This window comes from Candida orthopsilosis, assembly GCF_000315875.1.
Source record: "Candida orthopsilosis Co 90-125, chromosome 7 draft sequence".
NCBI classification, from domain to species: Eukaryota; Fungi; Ascomycota; class Pichiomycetes; order Serinales; family Debaryomycetaceae; genus Lodderomyces; species Lodderomyces orthopsilosis.
In genome coordinates, this window is record NC_018301.1 from 877,526 (window position 1) to 895,192 (window position 17,667).

At 35.7% G+C, this 17,667-nt stretch overlaps 6 protein-coding genes across 6 annotated transcripts; 4 read left to right on the forward strand and 2 right to left on the reverse strand. All coding sequences in view use genetic code 12, as the record gives it.

Annotated features, from left to right (window-relative positions):
- Positions 1-747: 747 nt before the first annotated feature.
- CORT_0G04250 (hypothetical protein) lies at positions 748-1,440 on the forward strand (the record flags this gene model as incomplete). The annotated part of the gene is made up of 1 exon (XM_003871178.1): positions 748-1,440. One exon carries the CDS (start codon positions 748-750, stop codon positions 1,438-1,440), a length of 693 nt encoding a protein of 230 aa, XP_003871227.1.
- Positions 1,441-2,596: 1,156 nt separating this feature from the next.
- Positions 2,597-4,588, forward strand: CORT_0G04260 (hypothetical protein; the record flags this gene model as incomplete). The annotated part of the gene is made up of 1 exon (XM_003871179.1): positions 2,597-4,588. One exon carries the CDS (start codon positions 2,597-2,599, stop codon positions 4,586-4,588), a length of 1,992 nt encoding a protein of 663 aa, XP_003871228.1.
- Positions 4,589-5,317: 729 nt separating this feature from the next.
- CORT_0G04270 (adhesin-like protein) lies at positions 5,318-6,946 on the reverse strand (the record flags this gene model as incomplete). Its single annotated transcript, XM_003871180.1, has 1 exon — positions 5,318-6,946. One exon carries the CDS (start codon positions 6,944-6,946, stop codon positions 5,318-5,320), a length of 1,629 nt encoding a protein of 542 aa, XP_003871229.1.
- A 1,386-nt stretch (positions 6,947-8,332) lies between these two features.
- On the forward strand, positions 8,333-9,019 carry CORT_0G04280 (hypothetical protein; the record flags this gene model as incomplete). The annotated part of the gene is made up of 1 exon (XM_003871181.1): positions 8,333-9,019. The coding sequence occupies one exon, from the start codon at positions 8,333-8,335 to the stop codon at positions 9,017-9,019; it is 687 nt and encodes a 228-aa protein (XP_003871230.1).
- A 2,307-nt stretch (positions 9,020-11,326) lies between these two features.
- Positions 11,327-12,967, forward strand: CORT_0G04290 (Pdi1 protein disulfide-isomerase; the record flags this gene model as incomplete). Its single annotated transcript, XM_003871182.1, has 1 exon — positions 11,327-12,967. One exon carries the CDS (start codon positions 11,327-11,329, stop codon positions 12,965-12,967), a length of 1,641 nt encoding a protein of 546 aa, XP_003871231.1.
- Positions 12,968-13,029: 62 nt separating this feature from the next.
- Positions 13,030-15,126, reverse strand: CORT_0G04300 (hypothetical protein; the record flags this gene model as incomplete). Its single annotated transcript, XM_003871183.1, has 1 exon — positions 13,030-15,126. One exon carries the CDS (start codon positions 15,124-15,126, stop codon positions 13,030-13,032), a length of 2,097 nt encoding a protein of 698 aa, XP_003871232.1.
- Between the last annotated feature and the right edge of the window lie 2,541 nt (positions 15,127-17,667).

Genomic DNA, 17,667 nt, shown 5'->3' on the forward strand with positions numbered 1-17,667 from the left:
CATTAACCGAATAGATCCAGCACCTCTTAGATCCTTTAAGACAGATGTGAGGGGGGGAACAAATGGTATGGGCGGAGTCAGAAAAGAACTATCTTTGCTGTATACCGTGTCAAAACCTGTGAGCGAGTAAGAGTTTTTTGTGTTACAATTGATTTCCCCTCCCTTATCTCATCTCTCGCACAGTAATAGTTCTCGCTTTTCAGAAAATTGGGTCCCACGTTGTCACTCTTCAAAAAAAAAGGGATATTGCCAATCGGTAGAGCAAATAAATCCAATTGTGGCTGTTGAAGGATGGAAAAGGGGCTGTTGTTTAGGGACTTTATATTGTTCAAAAAGTAGGCTATACGCAAATTTTTAATAAATTTGCGATTCTATTTTCTAATTAGGAGATAAAGGAGGGGATTTTTAGATAAAAGCCACATGGGCTATAACAAGTGTTTGAGATTTGTGTTTAGTTTGTTAGTGTTTTGCTATTATTACTACATTTAGTGTTATCTTTAGATTCAGCGTCTAATTTTAATTTTTTCTATTTTTTTTGCCATCAAACAAAGGGAGGGGAAAATATTTTAAAAAAAGTCCGTTAATGTTATGGATTAATTGAAATACATGTTGATCTTATCTCTTCTATACAATGTAAAATATATAAAAAGGAAGTTGCATTTTCAAATTCGGAGTTCTTTTATCACTTTCTCTTCTTTTTGTCTTTCCATTTTTGCTATCTAATTCAACCACATTATCTATTCTACAATGATTACCAGGTTTACCAACTCAATTAAACCTTACTTGAAGTCATCATCATCGACTTTGACATCTACAGCTGGTAGAATCAGTCCATCATTAACCATGTACCACAACAATAACTCCATCTTGTCACATAATCTACTCAAACAACTTACTTCCTACAGTTTGCTTCCCTGTACCCAGGATAAAATTTATCAACAAACTGCACAAGCCAATAACATCAACAAAACTAAAGGAGTTAAAACATCCAAGAGTAAGTCAAGCGAAGGAAATCAAAAGTTTTACCTTGATGTGAAGGAAAATGCTGGATTGACTAGAGAGGATCACAAGTTCATTATTGATCAATGTCTAGATATTCATCCTGACAATACTAGGGTCATTATCCAATCAGTATCCAATGTTGATTTCAAGAAGTTATCGAAACAAGAGAAGTTTAATCTCATTGAACAATTGCAAGACTATGACAAGCTATTGGGTATTTCCAACAATGAATCAACCCGTTTGATGCCATTGATCATTGATTACAAGCACAAGTTGTTGGCAAATGATGATGTCTCATTTAATCGTATCATGGCCAATTATTTAAGTTGCGGTATTCAGAGTGTTGCTAGAAGCGGTAATAATTTAGCGCTGAATATCGGTGATGCAGATCGCAAAATTACTTACATAAATACAAACCCACCTGGGGTTGTTGCTTAAGGCTTTGTGGTGCTTGTTTGATTAGTTTTCATTGTTATGGGTTTTCTGACTTTTTTGATTTGCTTGTTTTCTTGTGATTTATTTTGGGTTTTATAGTTTTGGGTTTTCAGATACAATATACAATTGATATATATATATATATAAAAAAAAAAAAAAAAAAAAAAAAAAAAAAAAAAAAAAAAAAAAAAAAAAAAAAAAAAAAAAAAAAAAAAAAAAAAAAAAAAAAAAAAAAAAAAAAAAAAAAAAAAAAAAAAAAAAAAAAAAAAAAAAAAAAAAAAAAAAAAAAAAAAAAAAAAAAAAAAAAAAAAAAAAAAAAAAAAAAAAAAAAAAAAAAAAAAAAAAAAAAAAAAAAAAAAAAAAAAAAAAAAAAAAAAAAAAAAAAAAAAAAAAAAAAAAAAAAAAAAAAAAAAAAAAAAAAAAAAAAAAAAAAAAAAAAAAAAAAAAAAAAAAAAAAAAAAAAAAAAAAAAAAAAAAAAAAAAAAAAAAAAAAAAAAAAAAAAAAAAAAAAAAAAAAAAAAAAAAAAAAAAAAAAAAAAAAAAAAAAAAAAAAAAAAAAAAAAAAAAAAAAAAAAAAAAAAAAAAAAAAAAAAAAAAAAAAAAAAAAAAAAAAAAAAAAAAAAAAAAAAAAAAAAAAAAAAAAAAAAAAAAAAAAAAAAAAAAAAAAAAAAAAAAAAAAAAAAAAAAAAAAAAAAAAAAAAAAAAAAAAAAAAAAAAAAAAAAAAAAAAAAAAAAAAAAAAAAAAAAAAACCATAAGTACACTACCTTTTTTCTTTTCTTTTTTATCTTTTGACGCCTGGTATTGTGTTATTTATATGCAGTACATTAATGACTTTTTTTGTTAGTTCCTCGCTCTCTTAAACAAAGGATTTTTAATTTTAATCATTTGATTTTCGTAACCTTCAACAAACTTACTAGACTAAACGATTCTTCATCATCAAAAGGCACAATAAAACAACAATAACACACTTTTGATCAGGTCTTATAACTCGTCGTATTAAAGAAACAATAAGACTATCTGATCAAACTATCCACGGCATATTCACATTCAACAGAACTTTGTCGTTTCTCCACACTGAACCTTATCCACCCCCCTAGCAACTAAAAGATCCTCGAGTGTCTACGTCATTTCTACTCGAGTTCCAACTTATAAAACAGCATGACCATAGATACCACATCAACAGTTGTAGCTAATGATAACGTACTAGGCTTGCAAAAGACGCCGTGTGATGACACTTTATCAACCTCACCAACGACAGAAGCTGCCAATATGTCTGCATCCAATACTGCTTCATCATCAAGGAGAAACTCCACCATGAAACGAAGGAAGAGAGATAGTAGTAGCTCACAACATTTCAACCGAGTATCGCATCATTACAACAAGTGTTTTCAGAATTACTATCATTCAAGTAATTTTTTAAAGCCAAATCCCATCTACATTCCCAACATCAACACATCGGTGAATCACTGGCAACTTCGTAATCTAACCAAGTACAACAGGCATGATGATGTTTTGTACTATACAAAGGAAGATTCAGTACACTTGTATGATTTATCACAAGCATTTACGAAAAAAGTTTTGAAATTAAACTATTTCCCTCGTTGTTTTGACAACCACGAGGGTTTAATAGCCACTGGTGGGTTATTAACCAGTTCTTCCAAATTGTTTTCGTTAGATTTGGATAATTTAACCTCAAAAGACTTTAGTGCTTCCTCAAGAGCAGTTGCAAAGGGGTTATTTTCGTTTTATAATCCTGAATTATCTATCTTGCACACGGTGAAACTAGGTGAAATGATTAATAATGATGTATCATTAAACAAAGTTGGGAATCAACAATATCAAGCACTTTTATGTAATAATGATGCTAATTTGTATTGTGTTGATATTAACAATAACTCCAGTTTGAATATGACAAACAAGATTAATTGTGAAAACTATACTTGTCTTAATTCAAGTGTCAAGAATCCAAGAAATAACTTGATTACAGCTGTTGGTGACTCATCACTGATTTTCATTATTGATCCAAATTCAGGCTCACCAATTGTGAAAACTATTGATTCTCAATACGACGGTGGGTTTGGTATTTCGTATCATCCTAATGGGTACTTGTTTTCCGCTGTTTTCCAAGATGGTGTGTGTCAGTTGTATGATTTGAGAAATTTGAATGCTCCATTGAAGCAATTCAACTCAACACGTAAAAAACATCAACTGGGAGCTTTTAGAGTTTGCAAAATTTCCCAACAAAATGATTTTAATGATTTATTAATTATCGCAGAACATGTTGGTCGAGTTCATTTAATTGATTTAAAAACATTTGATCGACAAGTTATTGTTGTTCCTGCTGCGTTGGATCAATTTGCCAACTACAAAGAATCATTAATGAAAAAAGATGAAGATAAAATGAGGCACACGGAGGATGAATTTGATGATGAGGAGCTTGAAGCTAAATCACCATTGAATATTTATTCAGAAAACTTGTCCTTTACAGCACCATTGGTGTATGATTATGATTACTTGACCAATGTCAACTCCAGATTATTCAATGATGTTAGTTATGTGCCACCCATGAACCCACCTGATTTGCATGGTGAAGCGTTGAAATTGAATACTCCTGACTGGTCAAGAAGTAACAGTCTTGTGTTGAATGAGACATCACCACAACAAGATTGTCCAACATCAACGGCTTCTCCACGCACTAGTATTCATCATCCAAATCAAAATTACCGTCGATTCTCATCTAATCCCCCGCCACCAATTTCATCATCAACATCACGTCCTTCTGTGTCTTATGACGTTGACATCGATTCACAATTGAATGAGATCTATCTCAACTACAACCACACTAACTCAAGAAGAAATACAACTACGGCAACTTTAGCTAATGCTTCAACAGCGTCATCACCTTCAATATCATCAGCAACACCCCTCTCTACAAGTTCCTCCTATATGTATCTGACCTACTGCGACGATCTGTATCAACAACATACTAATCATCAACATGGAGAAATGGAATTACTGGGTATTGAATTTGTTAATGATTCCATTACAGGTGATTTGAAGGTTGTTGTTGGATGTCAAGATGCTGGTGTTTTGATGTGGGATGTTAATGCTGTTACGAGACGTAGTATTGGAAGTTTTGAATTTGTTTAGAGAGGAGAGGAGAGAGGTATATGGTTTGTTCGTTATGAGGTCGCAAACTCATGGTTTATAGTTCTATTTTTCTTTACGGCATTTTCATCAATGATGAATGAGATAATGTTTTCCTATGTCATTGCATCTACTTCGTTGATTTTTATATTTGTATAGGTTTGTATTTTACTTTAATGTTTTTTTCATGATGAAAATTGCACAAGTTGTAAAAAATAAATTATCATATACACTAATGTAGTAGCACTATATATGGAATTTGCAAAAACAACTTTGATAATTAAAAAACTATGTACGGGTGGGGTGAGACCTTCTCAAACAAAGAAAAGGCCCTTCCTTTTGTGTTCTTGTATACTGTTCAGTTAGATACCATGTCGTTCGTTTGATCGTTCTGTTCTTGATTTTTTTTTTTGGGATTTTTTAAATTATGTTGAAATTTGGTAATGTATTTCATTGTCTTTAGATTTGGTATTGGCATAAAATTATATTGTACAATTATGAATGGTGAAAAGCCTAGAGTGGCTCTGACCCCTTTTGATGAGCGGGGTTTTTGATCGACTTTGGTAGATTATTGAAGTCTCTGACTCAATTACTCGACTTTTGTTGAAAAATTATAAATCATCGTTGTTGATGTATGAAATATGCACATCGTCCCCCCTACACACACACACACACTCTCTCTCTCTCTTTCCTCTTCTCTCTTCCTCTCTGCGTTCCCTCATCAAGCTGACCTTATCTGCGAGCTCTCACTTTATGTCCATCTTCACTAACTTCAAGGTTACTGCATTGACCTAAGACTTCCTTGACATCAATTCCACCTTGATTGGTAATGATTTTAACTCTTTTAAAACTCAAAATCAAATCCAAAGGAACCCAACCTTCAACATCCATGTTTTGTCTCAAAAAGAAATCCTTGATTAAATTTTCATCACTAAAATAATATTCCAATTGATATCGTAATGCTTCAGATGGATTTTGTTGAGGCGAAATTGGTGGTGGTGGAGCAGCACCAGCAGACATTGATGCTGGGCCTGTAGGTGGTACGATACCTGGAGCTCCTGGAATTGCTGGAACACCATTTGGCATAGTGAGTGGATGTTGAGGAATAAATGCTGGTGGTTGCATTGGCATGTAGTACATAGGTGCAAAATTGTTGAAATGTGATGGGCTGTATGGAGAAGCGGCAGCAGCATTTGGGTTGGGTGATTGATTATTATTGTTGTTGCTGTTGTAGTTGCGGTTGTTGTTCTTGTAATGTGATTTGTATGGACGTGGTTGGTATGGTTGTTGGTTGTAGTTGTTGTAGTGTTGACCATTGTTGTTGTTGTTATTGTTAGCATTGTTGCTATTGTTGAATCTCTTTGGGTAGCCATTTGACGAACCATTGTTATTATAATTTGGGTTGAAACGTCTATTGTATGGCTTTTGTTGAGATTGTTGTGGGTATTGTTGTTGTTGGCTAGCTGATTGTGGTTGATGTTGTTCATTTATTGTAGACTCCTCATTTTGTTGAGTTGCCTCAGCTTCTATAGCATCCTCATTTTGCCCCTGTTTAGCTTGTTCAGAATCAACGTTACTTTCAGTCAGCTCTTTATCATCCTTGGCTGGCTTTTCAGAAGACTGTGTTTCGTCTCTTGATCCAGCAGCTCCTGATTCAACTTCGGACTTGTCACTAGACTCATCTCTTGATTCTTCTCTCTTTTTAGCAGGAGCTGAAGCAGCAGCAGGTTTCGACCTATCATCTCTACCAGAAGCAGAACCATTTCCACGACTAGCACCAGAGTTGTTGTTCTGTCTCCTCTTACTTCTAGGTTTTGAACCACCACTCGATCTTGATTGCAAAGTCACATTGACATCTAAAGGAACCCATTTGGTGGTTATTGGCTTGATAAACTTTTTGGGTTGTTGCTGCTTTATCGACGGCGTTTGTTCACCTAATAATGGAGTACGCTTGTTGTTAGGAATAGTGTCATTTATTTTTAACGCCTCAACATCGTTAGATATCGAGCCCCATACTGAAGTAGTAGGGACTGGTGCTGGTGCCAAAGATACTTTAGCGGGTGATGCCTTTGGTGAGTTGGAGGCGGCAGTAGAATTGGCAGTTGTGGTGTTAGATGATGAAGGAGCTGATTCAGATGAAGCAACAGGTGACGACGATGATTCAGGTTTCTTGGACTTGGCTTCCTTGGCTTCCTTGATGTCCTTGGTGTCCTTGGATCCCTTAGTTTCCTTGGTATCCTTTGTGTCCTTTGACTCGGCAATCTTGGCAGAAGATGTCTGTGATTCAACAGGAGTTTCCTTTGGTGACTTACCATCGGATAATGACTTTGCTAAAGCAGCATATGATACATTGGAAGTCATACTGAATTAAATTTGCTTTCTGATGACTAATTAAAATACTTGATTCTAAAATGAATATATTTAAACTTAACAGTGCAGTAAGAACTCTTTGGTTGCACAATTATGAAATATCGATCCTTAATAAGAATACCGTGTGGATGAAACTATATTAAGGTATGTATTTGCTCAGTAGGGGTATATAATTGGAGCAAAATGCAAATTGATCAGGCCAAAATGTATTGGGTAATTGAAAAACAAAAAAAAAATTTTTAGGTTCCTGAAAATTTGTTGACCTGTTTGTTCAAATGGCTGAGATAGCAAGCTAACGGGTATATGATCTTGATCTCTTGTGCGTTTAATAAACTTCCTTTAGAACAGGGTAAGGGTATAACTTTAAACAGTTATATATGAAGCGTGGATTGAGGGATCTGAATTGAAGTCTTAAATGGTTAAAGAGAAAAAAAATTTTTCTTCCCAATTAAAAAAATTTCTCTCAGTTAATACTTCACTTTTACTTTTACGTTTCTTTGTTGTCTCTCTGTTTGTCTCTCTGTTTGTCTCTCTGTTTGTCTCTTTGTTTGTTTCAGTTGAAAAATTTTTTTTTCACAGTCAAGTTGGAATCGGTAGCGTGCGCGCTATACGATCAAAATGTGAGTCGAGTTATGGAAGTCATGGGTCGGAAGGGGGAGAGCGGAATTAATCCACACCGCTGGAAGGTGATCTCGCGGTGTGGTACTAAATAATGTGTTATCTAGTTCTCTTTCCCTATGATATATGAAAGTTTTTACGCGAGCTTTCTGAGCATTTCGCCTAGCTGACAACAGTCTTAAAACACCCAAAAAAGAGTGTAGCTTTGATGTTCGCTGGGATCCCCTTTCTGTTTTTTTAAGGAAGAACGATTGCCTTTGGATCATGACTGCAAGAAAAGAATGGCACCATGACACTATACTCGGTGTGATCAAATGGTTAGAGCGTCGGGAGACTCTTATGGAAGACCCATCTGAATGCAGAGTTTAAACTACCCCTTCAGTCTATTTGATTCCTACAAAGGTTGCTTCAGAGAGTTAATAAGCAATCATCTGTGCTATATATTTCTTAAAACGCGTTAATCCATGCTCGCATTGCTCGTGTTGCATTGAATTGACTGTGCTTACTGCGTAAACCCACTACAGCACGTGAGCCGCACAAAAATGTTTCGTTTCCTCTCGTAATTTTTACCCCATACAAAGAAAAAACTCAATCGGACGAGAGACAAAAGCAAATTGAATCTGCAGGTGATTCATCAAGTGCAGATATATATATATATATATATATAAACATCATCCATCTCCATAGACCAAAGAAAAGCACTGCCCAGGCTCCAAATAATAAACTCAATAAATCAAATCTTAAAGTGCTTTCCTTACAATGACGATACTCACCAACCCTTTATACCGTCCACTTTTGGAAATAATCAGATCGGCAAGAAATGGTATTGTATATGGCGGTAAATTACGTTTTTCACACGCATTAGTCATAAACCTATTGTACAGGTCTGGTCCCCTAGGTCCACGTATGAAATCAGTTTTGGAAGCATCAAAAGACCATGCTGAAGTATTGGCCTCATTTGCTATAATTTATAAGTTGGCAGTTAAAATTCTACAAAATGAAGCCTTTTTGGGTCCTAAAAACACACAATTACCCAAATTCATTGCTGGTTGTTTAGGCTCTTGGATTGTTTATTCTGGTCATTTCAATTTATTTCATGGTGGAATAACTCATCAAATCACCTTGTACTGTTTTTCAAGAGTCATAATTGCAGTAGGAAAGATTCTTTTGGATAATTATCTTGGCTGTTTCCAACCTAGTTTTACCAATTTTGCTGGTGATCAAATTACGTATCGTGATTTAACTCTGCATCAACAAAAAAAGTTGAAAAATATGATTTATAACAGACTGTGGAAATATTTTGCCATATTGGTTTGGGGGTTGGTTATGTTGATTTATGATTATAGACCACAGTATTTGCAGAGTTCATTGAGACATTCAATGGCATATATTTACGATGTGGAGATGGACACGTGGTCCAATTGGAAGGATTTCTTGGGAATTTAAACAACATCGCTGGCAATATACAAGCGGTGGGGGGGATGAAACATACTACAATGGTTTGCAACCTCTATTTTCTAGTATAAATAGTCCTATTTGAGTATACAAGTGAGTTGTCCTAAACCTTTTGTCACTGGGTGAGAAAGCGCTTCATGTAAGATTCAAGGAGTTTTATTGCTTTTCGACCAATACTTAAGGTTTGAAGGGAGTGCTATACAAGATAGAGTGGTGTAAACTGATGAAAGATTTTTCACCGCTAATCAAGTTCAATTGTGTTTCTGTTGGACTTTCCTCACTTTTGAAAGTAGAAATCTAAGGTTATTGGTATATAGCAAGTCCTTGTAATTTACTTTGAAGATATTGCTATGCAACTAGATATTCAAGTTGACAAAGAATATACTTACACATACCCTCTTGTCTCCAAATGATTACAAGAATCAATAAAGTAGTTTGGAATACTACCAAAAATGACACCCGTTCATTCTGTTTTGTTTGCCCTTAATGCATTGATGTATTGTTAATTCAATAGTTATGCCAACTCTATCAAAGGGGAAACCCTTAAATTGACTGATCTATTAGAAGCTGCAAAAACTTCAAAGTGTGTTGCATTTTGAAAAGTCTGAAGTGGTACCAGTTAGTAACTTCTCAAGCAGTAAATATAAGATTATCATTATTAGTTTATCTAAACACTCTCCCCACCCCCACCCTCCGCAGTAAATAGTCTTGCTAAATGGGACATATTTTTCTGAAAATCATACCTAGTACTGGTCGCGTGTTTTAGTTAGACTATCCAAAACCGCTTGTAGTGTTCAACTTTCCCAAATCTGCATCGTTGATAAACAAAAGCTCAAAGCTGGGTTTACATATATATTTCAAAAACAAGGATCCCAGATATTTAACAGCAAAAATACGTGTTAATATGATATTGCATCCTACCTTTCAAACTTATAGGCCGCATATTATGAACACTGACAGTGGCGATATCTCCTCAGAACGAACTACTCCTGAATACGAACTAGTAGACTTAGTTAATGTAGATGCAACTGCCACCGCTGATGTCCAACACCTTCCAATTGAGTAAGTGGACCAAAAATCAGTTTTTGAGAGACCAATGTTGTGAACACGATTGCACCAAGAGGAACATGGAAGAATTCTGCTTCACACAAAGAAATCTTTTGATCCAGAGCTTTACCAATACGACCCACCAAAGATCTTTGTGGAATTCATTAGCGACCTCGATGTTGTGAAGAGAACCAACGCTGCTATCGAAATGTTTCAACCCAGACATGAAATTGTCATCGTCAAGACTTGTTTCTGGGTGGATAATCTTCTATTATATATTGATAAAACACGATGGATAACATTGTTTATATCTTCCGTTTTTGTCTTAGTGTTTACGGGGTGTGCCCACTGTCTGGGGGAAATGCTGATAATAAAACGGCCGGATACCGAAAGGGTTTTAAAGGAGGTTGCGGATTGGGGTTTGGGTGGAACTGGAACCGTTTAATTGATATAAAGTAACAGGCAGTGAGGAGTTTGGCATTTTTAGGCTTTGCTCAAAAGTAGCCTCTTGCAGAGACAAACCAACCTTGATACACACTAAACATCTATGGGTGTCTAGTGTAAGAATCAATAAAATTTAAGTGGTTATAATGGTTGTATTGCATGAGTAAAAGGCAAGTTAAATAAAGTTTGACTACTGGTGGAATCATGTAGGGACTTTCGGAAATACCCTTTCTTGGACCAAATAAGCCACAAATGGACAACTAGATGCTCCATAGTTTCTGACGTAACATTGTGAAATTTATCTTAGTGTGTTTCACGGTAGTCCAATACTATTTTTCAAAAAGCGCAAAATTGAAGAATTGATATTGCGTATTTAGAGTGGACGTGTCTGATTGTACAAAAAAAATCTACAAAGCCATTGTTATTTATTAACACGCTGTCAAAATATATTGATTGCAAATACACTACCACTTTATACTACCTTTATAAAGGTGCTTTACAATACTACCAAAACTACTATTGACAACGTGTCAACTAACAAGAGCATACTCTTCTCAGCTTATAACTTGGTACCTATGCACATTTTTGATCTCAAAGCGCCATCTGCGCCACCTAGAATTTTTCATTTCTTATAGTATACGATACACCCGAAGCGGAGTGGAAAAAAAAGGGATTAAGTACACTACGATTATAAATCAACCCAACGCACGCATAATTTTTTCCACCTTACAACAACACGTATCTTTCTTCTTTCAACTTTAGATTCACTAACCACGACCTATAGATCACACTACATACACATAAACAATGCAATTCTGGAAATACTCAACTAGTGCATTGGCTACTCTTCTTGCCGTTGTGTCAATCACCAATGCTAGTGGCCCAGCTGATGGCGAAGCCATTGCTGATCCAAACTCCGCCGTTGTCAAATTGACTACCGATAACTTTGCCACATTCCTTGAAGAAAATCCATTGGTTTTAACTGAGTTTTTTGCCCCATGGTGTGGATACTGTAAAATGTTGGGACCAGAATTTTCCAAAGCTGCTGACACTTTGAATGAATCACATCCTAATATCAAGTTGGCTCAAGTTGATTGTACTGAAGATCAAGACTTGTGTGCTGAACACGAAATTAGAGGATACCCAACATTGAAGATTATTAGAGATGGTGAATCAAAATCTGCTGAAGATTACCAAGGTCCAAGAGAACATCAAGGTATCGTTGATTACATGATCAAACAATCATTGCCTGCTGTCCAAGTTCCAACCTCATGGGAAGACTTGGAAAAATTGGTTAAGGAACAAACTAAGCCATACATTTTGAAAGTCAATGGCGCTGCTGATGATATTTTCGAAAAGATCGCCAATGCCAAGAGAAATGATTTCACATTTATTGATGTTGGTAAAGATCACTTGAAGCAATTGGGTAAAGTAATAAACCAAGATTTGAAAAAAGCTTCTTACTTGGTTGTTCATCCAGGTGAAGTTGTTGATGCTATCAAATTTGATGGTAAAGCCGATTTGGAGAAATTAAATGAATTTATCTCAGTTGAAACTTTGCCATACTTTGGTGAAATCAGTAGAGATACTTATATGGCTTACATGTCGTCTTCTTTGCCAATTGCTTATTACTTTTACAAGACCCCAGAACAAAGAGAATCCATTACTGCTGATTTGAGCAAGTTGGGTAAGAAATACAGGGGCAAATTAAACATTGTTGGTTTGGATGCCAACTTGTATGGAAGACACGCTGAAGCCATTTCAATGGATCCTGAAATTGTTCCATTGTTCGCTATTCAACAAGTTGCTGAAAACAAGAAGTATGGTGTTAACCAAGCCGAACACCCAGAAGGTCCTTCATTCAAGGTTATTGAGAAATTTGTAGCCGATTTTTTTGACAACAAGTTGGAACCAATTGTTAAATCGGAACCATTACCTACTGAAGAAGAAAGAGCGGCTAATCCTGTTGTTAAGTTAGTTGCTCACAACTATGATGAGATTTTGAAAAATACCGATAAGGATGTCTTTGTTAAATATTATGCACCATGGTGTGGTCACTGTAAGAAATTGGCACCAACTTGGGAAGAATTGGCTGAAATTTTCGGATCAAACAAAGACGATTCACAAGTTGTAATTGCCGACTTGGATCACACTGCAAATGATGTTGATGTTCCATATGAAATTAAAGGATACCCAACCTTGTTGTTGTACCCAGCCAATGGTGAAATCGATGAGAAGACTGGTTTGAGAACCCCAATTGTTTTTGAAGGTCAAAGAGAATTGAATGCTTTGCTTGATTTTGTCAAGGAAAAGGGTGCTTTGGGTGTTGATGGCTCTTCATTGCAAGAAAAGTTGAAAGAAGCTAAAGAAGCTGCTGGAGATGCTGCTGAAGAAGTTAAAGAAAAGATTGCAGAGGAAGAGGAAAAGGTTGAGCATGATGAATTGTAAGTAGTTGTGTGTACACGGGAATAAAAAAATAGTATTCAGTAAACTATTAAAAGATGTAGTTATTAAGTTCCCCATATCTTTACCAACTTGTCATCCCCTACACTTCCCCATAATTTGCCATAATCGTTATTTCTCACCACCAGTCCATGTAAATTCCAATCAACCGCATTGCATAAATCAACATGAGCCTTGACGCGAGAAATAAGCTGTCCAGTGTGCAATTTCCAGAAATACACAAACCCGTCATCTGACCCACTCATCACCAACTCTTCTTCGCCCGTTTCTTCATTCAAGTATCCAAATGAACTACGCACAATGTATGTGCTCTGACTATGTCCAATATACTTGCGATACAAAATTGGTGGGTCATGGTGTAGCAATGGAGAAATATCCCAAACTTGCAATTCTTCTGGGGCTGAGTTGATCAAAACATATTTACCATTGGATGATACTGAGCATGAGGTGAGCCTTCCACGCAAGTTTATACATGCTAGTTTCCTTGTTGTTGATTCGTCATTGAACACATCGGGGATACGATAAAAAAGAAGTTTTTTGTCATTGTTTGCGGTGATGAGGAACCTTCCATCTGGAGTAATAGCCAAATCGTTGATACGATTGAATGGACTTTCAGTAAAAGTTGACTTCGCATCGACATCTTTCATTGAGATATCATCCTTTCTGTTATCTTCGTCATCATTTACATCCTCTTCGTCATTGATTACTGCATCGCCATTAGTGGTAGCGTCATGAGAGCGACGTGAACCACTAAGAGTACCGCTTGATGGATTGGGATCGAGAATTCCAAATCCATCGATATTATGTTGACTTTTTTCGTCATCTTCATCTTCTAAATTGCCATAAAAATCAAAAATCTCCACTCCGTGACAGTCAAACACTTTCAAAGCTTTATCTGGTGAGCCGATAATGAACTGGGGCGTTGACGAACTAATTGAAGTCTCCTTTGTATATGGTAAAAACTCACACGACCATGTCTTGATATCTTGGCCCAAAGTAAAACACGTCATTAGTTTAATATCATGGCTTGTATTGGCCTCGCTTCGAGTGATGCGTTTTCGATCGATATCGCCAATGGACCATATACGGATCACTGTATCCAAGCAGCAACTAACCAAATATTGTTCTTTTGGATCCCAACAACAATAAATAACAGCTTTTGTTTTACCACTTGACGGTTTTATTGAAAAGGGTACAAAGGCAGCTGAGTCTGCCGCATTTGTCGGTTCCATGATCTTTATACGTTGAAAATTGTCATAAACATTGTACAAGATTAATCGACCATCGAGTGAGCCTGTAACGAGGAACTTACCCAGTGGGGAGAATTTCAAGAACCATACTTCATCCAAATGGTCAGTTAATGTGTAATGAAGTTTCGTCACGTTGAAATTATTTGTAGTTGGGGATTGGTCCTGAGTGGATAACAACTTCTTCCATTCATGTTTGTTTCTTGGTGGAAGGTAAAGTGGTGATTGTGATTGTTGATATTTCACCGATTGATCAATAATTGTCGACAATGAAGGCACATGTGTTGGTGAAAGGAATATAAGATGTGAATTTTTAAACACTTTTTTAAAAATTACATCTTGTACTTCTTGAATGTTGTTGTCAACGCCAGGTAAGCTAAAAAAAAGCTTATGTAAGGGAATATGTTCATTTGTAAGTATTTCTGCTTCGTTCTCATACTTTAACTGATCCAATATCTGAGCATCGTATAAATCGCTTATGGAGTCGATATCAATAACATCCAATAACGGTAGCAACTTATCCCACAAGTAAGCAAACTCATTATCACTTTTATGGTTATGACAATAATCCATTCTGCGCACCATATACAACACAGAATTTATGACTGACCTGTGATCTTCACCAAGGTAGTTCGTAATGTGCATAAACTCCTCATGATCAGTTTGTAAAATCAGGACAAGGTAATCATCAATAGTACGATAGTTATTGGTGCGTAAAGCATTATGAAACCAGCTGAGGAGGACAGGGATACCCAGTTCATTGTCTCGTTGTACTTGTGTCCTGTACTCATGGAGTAAATCAGATGATAGTTTATCGTACCCCAATTGCCGTAATGTCTTAATCATTACTTGGACTTGGAACTCAAGACTACCTGTAGTTGTAATTGATTGACTCATCGTGGAAGCGTAGTGTAATCTCTTGCTTTTGATGATTAATTGATCTGATTTGTGTTTATTGTTGCAAAATTGTGATATTTGGGGTGATTTTTGGCTCGCTCAGTATTATTATCAATCAATTTGGTTTCGGAAATTGCGCTTGCATGAATTGAATAAAAAGCTTGATTACCTCATTGGGAAGTATCATGCTGCCATCTCCATTGTTGTTGGAAACCAATCCCCTTACATAAGTCTGTAGCACCCAAATACAGACGACTTTTGAGCCACATCCTATTGTTTAAAGCTCATTCTATACAGTAACTAAATATAGATCTATCCTCAACGTTTGATAAATTTTTGAAACGCCGTGTCAGCTGAATTTTATCCTTGTTCATTATCGCTGAAGAACCTTCTCCCCGCGCGGCAAGAGAAGAAAAACAATAAGGACAATAAAATCTACTATTCGAACGTATATGCAATGGGAATAAGGTTCTCTTATTTTTCAAAACCGGATCAATTACATTCTTTGATGGAACAAAAGCAAAGTGTGGCTTCGGTACAACAATGATGAGAAGCGGAGTATAATTTACACATAGCGATAATGTTATCATCTGTCTCTTGTAACCACCCTTTCAGCTAGCAACAAGCTTAGAGCTTGAAAGACAGACTTGGGAAAGTACATTTCCTACTTTCCTTTTTAAAGCGATGGTAAACGTTTTGCTATCGAGAGACCGAACCAAACGAAGTGACGATCAAATAAAACACTTCCCAATTGGGTATAATTTACGAATTTTGTGCAAACAAATTTGTTCGATTGCATTTTGATAATTTTCCGACCCATTCAAATCGCCTTATTGCTAAATTTTTTTTTTTATTGTTTAGATGAATTCTCTTATGCTAAACGTTTGTTCCGATAGAGCGAGGTGGAAAAATCTTAAAACAATGGCTTTGTAGGATGAAACAGCAAGAAACCAAACCAATGCGTATGATTTTCGGACAAATTACCATCTCTTATAATCAGATTTGATCAAACGTATAAGGAACAAGTAGTCTAAAACTTTGGCGAAGGAATTACTCAATGTAGATTATGTACCATATTGCCTCGTCTTTAATTATCTACAAGATCGAAACTACCTACGAGAAAGCTTCTCCGCATATTCAATTTTTATCAACCCCTATTTCAAAAACTATGTCTATTTTTAGGAAAAAGATTACTGAGCGGAGGCTGGTTTTAACTTTGTAGGCTTTATTGTTTTCCATTTTTAGTTCATTAAAGAGACAATAGAGTGGAACAGATGGTTGTGAGAAAGTGCATGTCTAGGGAGCGAAGATCTTCAATGGCAAACAATAGGACTATTGTTTAGAGAATGTTTAAAATTTGGTTCTAGACCAATTGTGTTGACGAGAAAATTAGTGGTATGTATCTCTAGCGTCTACACGTAATCTGGAACGAGAAATCTTCAATCGTGTCTCTGAGATCTATTCTTGAGCTTCTTGGCGCGATATTGGGGAATTTGTAAAATAATTTGCCATAAAATTCACAACTGGAAAGTGTTAATAACCTTTGTCTTCTATGAGGAATATTATAACCACTTTAACGTTGTTTTTGTTTACATTTTCAACTAAAATTAGTCATGGGTTTTATTTCCTCTGCATGTACTCCGACTTTTTCTCAAGTCGTGTGTTTAGATGAAATATCCCCCTTAACAGTGTAGCGACTGAAAAGTTCAGCATTCAGATTGACCTTGCTAGATGTAGAGGTACCAAGCAAAGCGAGAGACTGGATGGTTAAGAACACTGTGAACGGAATTGGCGTATCTTTGGTGTACCGTTTAAAAACCCCCCTTGCAGCAATTGTGTGACCCAAAACTTTCTATTTTTCTTTGCGTTCAATTACGCCGGACATAAATCTCCGATAACCGCTATCTAACGGTTTTTCAGAACAGTACACGTCATGATCCTTGCGTCATCTTCATTGATCGAAGTTGATTACTAATCGTTTTCGTTAACAATTGCTTTTTCTTTATAGACCCACCCAGTAAGGTTTTCTGCATTTCAATTGCCATTAATGATAAGAGTGGTAAGTCAATTAGGTTGTATCATGGTTTCGTGTACACCACACTTGGTGACGCTTGAGCGGCCACAGATACGATCCTGTAAGTGAGGTTCACAAATAGGCTTAGAACGTGGATTTGTAACTCTTTTTCGTTTTCTCTATTGCTTTAAAAATATTTGTGAGGCTCTAAAATATTCCGCAAACGTATTCTATTACGAGGCTTTGAGGCCATCTAGGAAGAGCAGAATTGAGCCCTCCAGTTGCATAATCAATTGGGGAATATCAGCAATAAACGACCTGTTCTTTGTCCCAAAAAAGATCATTTCCTTCTGCTTTTTCGTAGTTTTTCGGAATTACCTAAGCGCTTACTCCAACTTGATACGACATTTTTGTGTAACCCTATCCGAAATCTTCTATTTGTACATTTCGATTGTTTGGCAAAATTACCATTTTTGTGTAAACCGCTTCAAAAGTGAATGACTCTATATAGGGCAAAACAGGATCCA